The sequence below is a fragment of the Vanessa cardui genome, chromosome Z, assembly GCF_905220365.1.
Source record: "Vanessa cardui chromosome Z, ilVanCard2.1, whole genome shotgun sequence".
Taxonomy (NCBI): domain Eukaryota; kingdom Metazoa; phylum Arthropoda; class Insecta; order Lepidoptera; family Nymphalidae; genus Vanessa; species Vanessa cardui.
Genome location: NC_061154.1, coordinates 10,968,467 through 10,981,063, shown reverse-complemented (window position 1 = coordinate 10,981,063; position 12,597 = coordinate 10,968,467). Strand labels below are relative to the sequence as shown.

Genomic DNA, 12,597 nt, shown 5'->3' with positions numbered 1-12,597 from the left:
ACGCACCCCACCCAGCGTATATCTGAACAGTTTCGTTTACAAATTATCCTTTCGACTTAAATATTAACATTATGTTTAAAGTATATTTTTACATTAATATTTTTACAGATATCAAATATTGCTATTATCTTACAATGTCTTTCAAAAATAATGTACACTTTTATTTCACCTCTTAAATAAGATACGGACGTCAAAACAATAATTCTAAACGTTAAAAATTGACACTGTCAATGTCAAACTCATGAAGTAACTAGTTCTACTATATAGTTCTAGTATCTATACGATATAGATTTTTAACCTATCATATCAGTATTAATTAATACATGAGACTACTAAATGTGTTTTATTTTTACTTACTAGGTACTTAAATACCAAGCAGAGGTTAGTTTTAGCGATAAATGGAATGAACTCTAGTATATTTGGTTATACTTAAGTATTTATATACTGTTACAAAATAAAGTTATGAATGGTTTTCGATACTTAAAATAGTTAACACCTAAAAAATCCCCAGTTACATTTTTATTATTAATAAAACATTTATAGTTTGCAATAAAAATATGTAATGCATTCGTACCATAGTTACAAAGCTTAAGTTTTTTTATTTGAATATTTTATTTAATCATGACATGTAGAGAACATTTAAAGTTATTTGTTTTAGTTATCATTATTTATATACTACTAATCACATACATAAAATGTCATAGAAAGCCAAAACGTTATAAGTTCCTTACAACACAAAATCCAAATGAAAAAAAAATTTGCTTAAAATATGATCAAACTATAAAAGGTTAAATCAAGATGTCTTTATTTTTATTGCAGAAATACAAAGCATAACTTAAAATATAATGTTTTCTAGCTCGTCACAAAACATGTTTTCTTCGTCCTGATACAGGGCCTTGTAGAGCTGATATTCTGCAATGGTATTATGATGTACGTCAAGCAAAATGTTACCGTTTCTTTTGGGGGGGCTGTCAAGGTAACGGTAACAGATTTGACACCAAACTAGATTGTGAAAATTATTGCCATTTGAATAAAACAAATTCTCATGGTAAGTATTTCTAATTATTTGAAAAGTAATTGTACTATAAAGTGCGTTTAAGATTTTGAAAATTTTAAACAATTATATGATTTGTATGTTTCGATATTTTAGGTGAAATTCCACAATTTTGTTCATTAGCATTTGATTATGGAAGCTGTTTTGGATACTTTAATCGATGGGCTTGGGATTCCTTGACTAAGTAAGTCTGGACTTTGTATCAAGTACATATTACATCTAATCATATTAAAAATTACCAATACATCTCAATTTACTACAGTTAAATAATATTGTGAATAGATATTTTTGTAAATATTTACTAGAATTTAATGCATACATGTGGATAGTTAATAGTAATTCAACTGAATAGTTGAATTTATACCGTTTCAATCTTTAAAGATTGACATTTCTAAGAATGCATATGTTTATGCATACAAACATACATAAAACATACATACAACTACTGTACACAGAAATAGTACATGCTGGTTGCATAACATAGCAGAAACAACTGTATAATTACACTCATGGTTGTACTGTGTAATTAGCATATCAGAGTGTTCCTTGCAGGACTGTTGTAATTATCCTGTGAACGACACTACTACTGCTAACTTTCTAGGATTATAAACAATATTTTCATTTCATATATCTTCGCCCTTGGCTTCGGACAGTATGATGTTTTACCATAACCGGAGACATCATTTTACCATAGACAATTAATTTCTAAATTAATATATAAATTTGTTATATATTTTTGTAATTTATTTTTAAAGTATTTAAATGTCAGCCTTATGAAAGTAAAGAGATCATTTTAAAATTAATGTAATTATATGTGTATGTATTACTAAAATTAATTGTTATTTTTATGTATCACATACAGTGTATGATATATTATTTGCCTTTCTCTAGCAGTTGGCTTATAAAAATAGGAAATACTGGATCCCTTGATCCTAGCTTAAAATGCTGTATAGAACCAAAACAGTTATTACGTTTTACTGACAGAGAAATTTGTACCAACACTGGCAGTCAGTGGTGGTTCTTTTTAATATGGATGGAGTGGATCTTAAATATTTGTTATTGTTTTATTTGTCCCTCACAGAAATGTTGATTGTACCTTTCGTGCATCTTATCATTAATATGTACTTTTTGATTTAATTTTATTGTTACTGCATGTTTTTATTACCAGCCAGCATTGGAATTTAAGTTTAGGAATTAGTTGTTTCTTGTTCGCTATTTGGTTTTTTTTATGCAAAATAAAATAAGTGTTTGTCAAAGGCAGTAGTACATAAGAAGTTTTTATCATTCCATACATCTTAATGGTTCCTGAATATGTCTTGAAAGTTGTATTCTTTGTTTTTGTTCGTTTCGAACAATCTGTTAATTATCGGGCAATTTTTACCATTTTACGTCATTTTTGACACTTTCTTAGAGGAGGGTGGTTCGCTTACCGTCAGCGTCATTGGGCCTTGGCGAGGATGGAGTATTCCGGCTAACCATGACCAAATTACCAAACAGGTCTTCGGTTGTGTGTTATGATAGGATTGTTTCCTGTGGAGAGAAATATGATTCTTCCTAATTGACTTGTTTTATCACCGTTCGAGGTTATGATACCTTCACTGGTACTAAAGCTTACCATAAGTCTTTTCTGGTCTCTTTAATGACTGGGTGTCTTCCAATTCTTACCTTAGAAGCTCTAATTGTTGTATAGTATAAGAATTAAGGATGTTGCTACAAAGGAAAATGTTGTGGATTTGTAGTTTGAAATATTTCACATATTTTCGACAAAGGCGTTTGCTATGAGATCTATTGTTCTTGCTATATTTTTAAAACTTGATACCGAGCCTTGTCCCGTGTTTGCTTTGGTTCTCTTAGTTGTGTTTATTTGATAGCGCTTTCGCCATTCGGAAAGCAAGTATTTGGTGCTGCGACTAAACTCTCTCCGATTGTTTTGGTTCGCGATCCCATCGAATTATTGGATAGAAAATTGGCAAAGTGTATGTAATTTATCATGACGATCGGTTCAATAATTAAAACGTCAAAGGATAAGAAAAAAAGTAATGTCGCATTTATAATATTAGTTAAACAAAGTATGGGATGTCGATTGACTTTATTAAAATGGTTACAATGTTTTACAGAACCTGTAGAAGACGGATGTATTCAGGATGCGGAGGAAACCAAAACAACTTCCAGACTCGACTTGAATGTATTTCTACTTGTTTAAATCCTCCTAACAATACCTTCGGAAGAAGTCATATATTTACAACTTGTATTCCCATAGTTATTGATGAACTTCATTAAAAAATACAGTATTCGTTTATGGTAATAAAACGATAAAGAAGTGATTTCAAAATTTATTTTATTACATATTGGTTTGTGTCATATTCTTGCAGCAAGTGTTAAGTGTTTAGAGTTTAAAATTGAAAGATAATATAATTAGTACGCTTAGATTGCGATCTTCAAAGGATGTCATCTTTCGCAAATGTGCGTAACATTATAAAATAAGACAGCGATGTTCTTATTATCTGTGAAAATACAATTTAATTATATTTGACATAAACAGATTAATATTTAAGAATTGCATATACAAATTAAAAAGGAGCTATTTCATCTATTAAAGATAGACTTAAATAAAGAATTTTGTTTAATTTTTTGCTTTTTATTTTATGAATAGAATAAATATTATATTTAATAAGATTACGTACCAACGCCATAGTCTGTACTCCTACATCCACCATATCTACCGCTTTAATTGCAAGTGATCTTTGACTTTTTATAAGAATTATATAAACTTTCTGTCTATTCGGTTTGTCCATACACTCCCAAGGTACGGAGTACACCGCATCAATTAACTTGTCACTCTAAAATTATAATAGTGAACTCATTATGTCGAAAATTATATTAAGTTACTAAATAATAGCTGCCTCGTTTGTCTTATAGCTATTTTATAATAACAATAAATACTGTAATCCCGGTTTGGTCCAAAAAATTGGTATTAGGATTACGTGCTAAGAAGTTTTCGGCAGGAGCGCGGATTTAGAAATCGGCTGACTTTGCTCGGCTTATTGCCGTACGCCTCAAATACGTCCAATCGTGACGTAATACTGTCACCTCGGGTTTAGATAGTGATTCAATAGAGAATGAACTTGTGTTTGCGCCAATAATTGTGCATATTCCCTACTGCCTTTGATATTATGAGGCACCATCACCAAATTCGATCTAGAGGACATTATTATCCATTTACTTGTTTGTGTCTTAACATTTAGTTATAGCGCAGGAACCTTTGCTCCCAAAATAGGCTCTATCAAATTATTCCACAGATATTTTAATTTCTTGTTAGTATGAAGATTTTTACTAAGTACGACAAAATCATCATGTTTCACTTTGGTAAAAAATTATTTACGGTACTGATTTTTAAAATATTTCTTTGAACGTTTCGGAGTGTAAGGTACATTCTAAAAAAATTGTAAATAACTAAAGAAATGAATTCCTCACCGATATTCCAAGTAACTCAAATACAATTGAAATTTGTATTAATTGTTGAAATACCACGAATGTTAGTGTGCCATAACGAGCCAAAGCTTCCGCACTCTGAAAATAATATTCGTATATTATCACAATTTCATAATTTAATACGTGGTAAATAAACCACTGTGTAACTTACCATTTGAGAACATTCCAAGAGTAGTACACATCCATTTATAATATGAAACATATAGTAAAGGTATAATACGGGACCAAAAGTTTGGGACATTCTGTCTATAAATCTAAAAAAATAATTAATAATAATAAAGAAAATAGTCATATTTATAGTTTTTTTTTACATTAATACAATTGTTATATTTAAAAGCTTATAATTCAAATATCCTGAGATGGCATTAATATATTGAAGTATTTAGTCAAGAAATTCTCAGTAAAAACCCCTAGCTAAGTTCGTATGTAATGTATATAAGGTGCGAAGATCCTGTGCTTGGTCTCTTTCGGTAGTGGCAGATTGCCATCCCATCCCATGTAAATAAATAAATGATAAAATATGTCATTAAGTATTATTTCTTTGAAAGTCGAAATAGATCAACGCTTCATCATTCTTTTGTTACAAATAGTCTTTAGGCATTGTTTAGGGCATACCTACTCTTAAAATATATAACCGTTTCAACAACAGCACATACTTACTCTACTATCAGATTGTGATGTAAAATAATGTTTCGCAGATCACGGGAAACGAGTTTCATTTCTTCGTCCGAATACCATTCATATTCTATATTGTCAACCATGATCTTCATCGAAGGTCTCCGAAATTTTTTGAGGTTGTCAATCAGTATCAACAAATGTCCACAGATATGGAAAATCATTAGCGACATTAAAAGATCAAAGTTAGAAAAACAAGAGGAGCAAACAAATGACATGTACCAATCGAAAAAGAATATAACCAAGTAACCTTTAATATTATGCTTATAATCAAAAGGCAGCTCAAAGTATACAGAGTGTTCGAATGTCACATTTCCTGTTTTGTAATTACTAAATGCACCAGACGATATGTTTTTATAAATCGGCGTAGCGTTGAATAAGATAATACCAATGAATACCATAGTATTTAAGTACATTGTAAAAAAATGGGATACCTTGTGGACTTTGATGTAAGTCTGAAAAAAAGGGAGTTGAGTGGTATACAAATCCAAGTTAAAAATAGTTCCTGTAACACGTTATCTAAACTTACCGACATTGCGTATTCGGAAAGGTGTTTGTGGTTAAACAAGTGAATTTTTTTTATGAAATCACCCACGAGATTTTTGTAGCTTTTCATGAATATCAATAAAAGCCGTATCTTAAAAATAAATACAATTTCGTTCAATTATATCGAATGGAACAACAAATTAATCAGCTTGTATATTTATTATTACAATAAAGGTACAGACGGATAACTTACCAATGATGTTATATTAATAAAAACAGTTACATAAGTATGACCCAATTCAAGAAAGTCGATTACTCCAAAATACTTTTTTATGTAAAGCACGCCAGGAGGTAAACAAATAAGGTTAATTAAAAATATATAAATTTTCCCAATATAATTATACTTAGATTCACTTTCGCCCACTTCTTTACCAGGCCAGGCACTCAGAGTTTGTAGACAACGTCGTAATATTTGGATGTACCTTATGTCCAGGACACTTCGAACTCCGCTGAAATATGGATAATTCATATGAAGAGTATATGAACATACACCATGTACGAATAATTTTTATTCTATACATTGTGTTTTACTTTAATATATTTGGTCAGATTACAGCGTACGTAATGGAACCACTGGCTTTTAAGGTGGCTGTCAAATTTATGTAATTAAGCTTTATATACATAGGTAATGTATCAAAATGATGCTACATACTACATAGGACACGTCGCACGCATATAAAACTATTCTTGAATATGGTTATATTTCGAAAAGGAATAATGTTGGAAATAATGGAAATTTTTCCAAAAATATTTTAAATAATGGCGTCAGCCACATTGATGAAAAGTCAACATTACATTTTTTGTTATTAATGTGTCTTTTGGAAAAAAAATCATTATAAATAGTAAGTATTTTAATTCTATAGACTATAAGTATATTAAATATATGTGCTTTTCAAATAAGAGAATTAAGTTATCTTTATGTAAAATGAAAAGTGTTAAATATTTAACCAATAATAAGTAACTGCTTTAGAAGTTAATAACTTACATAAGATCTTTCTCATCGCTAAAATAAAATCCCATTTTAATAACTGCTGAGCCTGCCTGCCTTTAAAATGCCTTTTAAATCTACCGTGTCTGATTAAATAAGTTTGCTTCTTTAGATTTGGAGTGTTCACTGGTCGGTTCTCAGACAGCTTTTAACCCAACAGCCATATATATCCCTGTATATGAATAAATCGCAATAAATATGAGAAAGTAACTAGAAACAAAAGACTGTTCATAAATCATAAATGCAGTAGAATATTATAGTTTGTACTATAAAAGTTCTATTCTTGAACACATTATATACGACATATAACTTAATTAAACGGCTACATATTATATGGTGACTTTTAAAACTAGCAATAATAATTTATCTTATTTATTATTTTATTTTATAAAAAAATGTAAGCAGAGTCTTAAAGTAAAGATACTCTACCTACTTACCGTAAATATATAGTACAAGAGACGTTTTTATGTAATTATATTCAAAATTACTTTAGTTTATATTCTTTTGATAGAGTAATAACGGTAAATGGATATAAAGTATGTTATTTATATGACATGTGAAGTAACGTCGACTAAATTGCATTCGTGTGTCCTTAACTATCGTTAAGCTTTTAAATTATATTTCCTAAGGATTTACAAACTAAATTTATAATTTTTAACATTCAATTTAAATATCAAACATTAAAGTTTTATGTAAATTTGTCGTCAAACTAAATTTTGTTTTCGTAATCTACTACAGTAGGTTTTGGTACTGGAAAATAAATTTTTCAACAATTATACCAAAAAATGTTTTTTATTACATATTGACGGGACGATCAAATGGACCACCCGATGGTACCTAAGTGGTCACCAATGTCCACAGTCAAGAACGTGATAACTAAGACATTATGGCCCTTGTGCCTCAAGTTACACTGCCTCACAACCTTCAAACTAGAATACAACAATACAGAGAACTGCTGTTTCGCGGTAGAATATCCGATGGGTGGTACCCACCAGACGGATTTGCAAAAAGCCCTACTACGAAGTAAATTTTATTTTATTTGTAATAGTTGTAGGTATGTAGACAATAATATATGGTATATTTATCATTGATTGATTTCATTATCTTTGTTATTATTACATTGTTTTTTTTTTTTTTAAATAAGACGATTTTTGAGTTTTGAAGTCATGTGTTTTTTAAGATATATGACGAAGTTCCGTATTATATATAAGTATCTATATATATTTACAATTTATTAAAACTTGTTTATTATTTAATCAAAACATAATATCATTCAATTTTCGTTGATCAATTACGAAACTTATAAATTGTCGATAGCCCTGACAGTACAAAGGAAAACATTTTTCAATTATGCCATACGGATAAACATTTTTGCATATTCTATGTTAATCGTGTGAACTGTTTATAATAAACAGATGGATCATAAACGTACATATGTTTTTTTTTTCTTCTAAAAACATAGATAAGCAAGTAAAACTTAAACATGAGATTAACTATTAGATATTCATTTATTGAAATTAGTGTTAGTCGTTCAACTTCTATAACATCTATTGCCCTGTAGGAATAAAAAGAAATTCCTGAATAAATTATCAGTATACTCAAGCTTTAACGTGTATACTTGAAGCATTAATTAGTTGTAACTTTTTTAAATGATTCATTATAGAAGCGTTCCTTTTAATAACTAAGACACAATAATATACTTATACATCGTGCACGCTAAGTATTTTAATAACCCATACCAAATGAGTAATGTCCTCAAAATTCTTAATTATTATTGTTACGCAGTTATTCGTTTTATTCACGGTAGCATGGGTAAGCGATTCCGTGGTGTCCGCCGAAAGACGGAGAGGGTACCGCTGGTTTTTAGTGGGTAAACCCGGTGTGCTTAGGCGCACTCGGTGTTCAGGGCTCCGGGGAGTCCCACACCCCACCCCCCACTTTCATCACGTGGGGGAAACGCGTAATGCGTTTTTCCAGCGAGAAAAAAAGTTATTTGTTTTATACTTATGACGAATATAATATAAATCATATTCATATAGAATACTACTTTTAAGGTTTCATTTACATAGGTACACTTTAATATTTCTCCTCCAACTTTAATTTAAGCTAAACAAATTTAATTTCTTATATAAGGCATAATATGAGCTTTTCTTATGCGGTGATAGAATATAATCGATACTTTTATCGATTTTACTTTAGGGAGGGTTTTGATATTGTAAAAAAGTAATCGTTTTTTGCATATTTATTCTTTTTCAAGCTTCGTAGTCGTTCTTTATATAGAATAAATTATACGTTCCAGGATAAAGGATCTTGTGAATTATTTGCACTTCCTAATACATTATACGAGCCCTCGCAAGAAATCAGTACGCTATTTGTATCACAAAGCTAAACGATTGCTCAATCTTATTGAACAATGGTATATTTTATTACCAATGCAAAACATATTATTTGATATTTTATTACCAATAAAATAAAGCAGAAAACTTCGTGTGTAATATTTCAGCTTAAATTATTTTCATATTAGTTTTCAGTCCAGAATGCAGATATTTGGTCTATATTACTGGGGTCTTATCTTTTTAATATTTTGTTTCACCAATGCTGTAAGTATCAATCTTGAGATTAAATGTTCAAATATTTACAAATATTCACCTTTTTAAACATAATACGAATTCTTTCTTCATAGACTACATGCAAAGAAAATACACATTTTAAAAGTCAACATTCGAAAAAGATTGAGCCAGACATTTTAAAACAATTGAATGAGTTTAGGAAACTTTTTAAAGAATCACTTGACATATTTAAGAATGTAAACGAAAGAAAATGAAATATGTTTAAATGGAAAGCTAGTCGACGACTGTCTCTTCGTCGAAACTTATGTGATAGCGCATTCATTAACATACAGATTAGTTTAACTCTCCATTTCCTCGTTTTTGTAAACGAGACTTTTATGTCTATATTGAAAAAAAAAAAACATTGTTTACAGTGCTCTATATGCAATGCACGTGATATCGGAGAAGATGGTACAGGAAAATATGTTAAAGTTCCCATTCCTAGAAGAAAATATATCGTTCGACTTGTAAACAGCACATCCCCTTATTAATATTACTAAACAACATTGAAAATATTTCAATCCATGTAGTATTTAATTTTTGATAACATGTTCTTACTGATTGGGCGTCATTTTGAGTTTTTATCTAACAGGCTTATCGCAAGTTTTCACAAAATAAAATATCTGGAAAAGTTCAAAAGACATTACATATACAAAAGACGTCATTGGCCCCTCAGATAGAAGAAATCTTCCACCAAATCAACGACAGCCCAACTTATAACGAGGCTTACCGCGAAACAATTCTGCAACAATTAAAGCTGATCTTCCACACTTCTTCGACGCCCCGGTCTCATCGTTGCAGTAAAAATAAATACTAGTTCCTGAGAATAAATTTTATTAATTAATTATAAATAATCTTTAATTAATTTGAAGTGATGAATCCTGATTTCTGAGACGGTAAAATTTCAAGGTCATTTGGATGCAACTCCATATATAATAGCTATTTACTTTTTTTGCTCATGATTTATTTTGAGAGTTTTCACTCCACTGTAAGACAACAACTTTTACAACTGTTAAACATATTATTTGATAATTATTAAAATTGTTTTTTAAAAAAACATTCCACGAATATGGATTAAGTGAAACTTTTTGCGCCAAAAACGTTTACGTTAAAGTGTTTCGCTTCCGTCACGTGGACTAAGCATTCACGCGCTTTATTATAATGAAATAAATACTCTTATAATATAAAGTACATGAAAGGGAGGCATTGTTTTGAAATCAGGCTGAGAAAGAAGTGACACAACTTAGTACAATGAATTATAAAATAAAAAACAATTAAAAAAACAAATTTCTTAGTGAGAAAATTTTCATTTATAAAACTTTCTCATTGTTTTGTTTTGTTTACAAAAGCTAAATAATTAAAAGGGATCTTTATGATGTTTCTTTTGAATGAAGCTTAAGTATTTAATTTCATATTTTATTTAAGTGCCATAATTTATTTGCGTTGTCGTTTTCAATTTCAGTATAATAATTATTCGTATTCTATATATAAGTAGTCTTTGGTTTAGTACTTTATAAGTTCCTATATGTTATTTTGTAATTAGAGAGAATTTAGTATGCATTAAAGTTCTGTTATAGAATACTGTATTCAATAAAAGAACAAATAAACCCTTTGTAACACTAACATTTATTAATTTGAAATTAATATAATTATCAGTATTAAGTTACAACTTAAACAAGCATAATTAAATGTATGTAACATCATAGAATGTTTCAATTTTTAAGATGTAAATACAACCTCTTTTCTTTCAAAATATATGTTTCAAAAAGAAAAAAGTAGGTAAACTCATGATAATAATCATCATTTATGTCAGGTAATAAAATTTCAAATATATAGATATTAATGAAAAAAATTAAAAAAATCATAAATAATCCTCACAAACATGTATTCAAACGACTTTCGTCCTTATTACATTCTTATTAGGAAAGAAGAAGAAAAGGGAGACAGATTTGCTCGAATTAATATGGAAGTGAAACATCAAGCAATATCAGAGACGATTAATCCATTTACGAAGAAAACTGTTTACACTCAAACATATCCAACAAAGCTAATACCGGCCGCACCTAGAAGAGCCTGTTGTTACTATTGTACTTAATAATAGTTCCGGAATATCATGCAAAATCGCTCAGAAGATTCTCCGTCGAGAAAAACTAGACCGTTGGTACACTTACTTAGTACAATGCTTGCCAGATCCTTAGGAAATGTTCTAGGATCATCGATAAAATTAATGTTTTGCCACAAGATGTCTTCAAATTTGTACATTTTTTTATTACAAACTCTTATACATTTAACGGAATATCTAACGTATGGTTTTTCGGACCTAACAACTTTTATAATTCTACATAAGGATTCGAAAACATCTTTGGATCACACATCGGAGTATTGTAACTGAATAAACATGGATCGCATTTCGTTAGTTCTTTTATACAAGTAGATACAATATTGGTCGCAATTTACAACTGAATTTTTAGCGAGTTCTTTGCAACTGATTGAGTTGTAAATGTGTGCACATTTGTTTCTATTAGTACTCGAATCAATCTGAATGTACTAAATTTTATTCGTTTTTGTACATAGAATGTATTTAAATAAAAAATCTTAATTTATTATTTTTAATATTAAATTTTTTTTACTTAATTAAATAAATAAAAATATGTTATTACAAATCATCAGCAAGTTTTATTTTATAATTGCATTTTAAATAAAACGCGTCTAGTTCAAATAGTACTGAGTTTTATTGATATAAAAATACTAAAATATATCATTTCTATCTGTCTGAAAAACTAATTAAATAAGTACATTTTATTTCAAGAATTAAAAGTACTTAATTTTAAAAAATCAGAACTAGTTTCAAGGCTTCGAGTTATGGTGTTGCTAGTGTTATTATTATTTCTAATAAAAGGATTCGATAACATCAGATTTTCAACCCACAAGTAGATACCGATTCCTAATCAATAAATCATAAAATATCACTGTAAACAATCTGTGAAATTGTATAATACACTACTGGAAATTTTATGCCGTCCTGATAAGATTAATAAACAAAATGGAACATAGAAGATAGTACAATACGTTAACTAGTTTCAGTTCGAATTAAGAAGAAATTGCAAATGAATAATTTGCTCGCGTCACAAATTATAATTTAATAAAATCGCTGCAGGTTAAGTTTATTGATTAACGACGCAATTCGAACTTCGCATGGCAATGAAAACTGAATGACTTTAAGTGAACAACGC

The 12,597-nt window shown here is 29.4% G+C and overlaps 2 protein-coding genes and 1 long non-coding RNA gene across 3 annotated transcripts; 2 read left to right on the top strand and 1 right to left on the bottom strand.

The window, feature by feature from the left end:
- Positions 1 to 602: 602 nt before the first annotated feature.
- Positions 603 to 3,682, top strand: LOC124543315 (BPTI/Kunitz domain-containing protein-like). The gene is made up of 4 exons (XM_047121499.1): positions 603 to 787; positions 857 to 1,048; positions 1,151 to 1,238; positions 3,172 to 3,682. The coding sequence occupies exons 1-4, from the start codon at positions 622 to 624 to the stop codon at positions 3,332 to 3,334; spliced, it is 609 nt and encodes a 202-aa protein (XP_046977455.1). The 5' UTR covers positions 603 to 621; the 3' UTR covers positions 3,335 to 3,682.
- Positions 3,493 to 6,884, bottom strand: LOC124543314. Its single transcript, XM_047121497.1, has 8 exons — positions 6,753 to 6,884; positions 5,961 to 6,216; positions 5,751 to 5,858; positions 5,207 to 5,676; positions 4,698 to 4,800; positions 4,529 to 4,624; positions 3,739 to 3,894; positions 3,493 to 3,558 (listed from the first exon to the last, which is right to left on the bottom strand). The coding sequence occupies exons 1-8, from the start codon at positions 6,785 to 6,787 to the stop codon at positions 3,493 to 3,495; spliced, it is 1,290 nt and encodes a 429-aa protein (XP_046977453.1). The 5' UTR covers positions 6,788 to 6,884.
- A 2,350-nt stretch (positions 6,885 to 9,234) lies between these two features.
- LOC124543412 lies at positions 9,235 to 10,215 on the top strand. The gene is made up of 2 exons (XR_006967459.1): positions 9,235 to 9,355; positions 9,739 to 10,215. It is a non-coding gene; the product is annotated as an uncharacterized LOC124543412 (long non-coding RNA).
- The last annotated feature ends 2,382 nt before the right edge of the window (positions 10,216 to 12,597 follow it).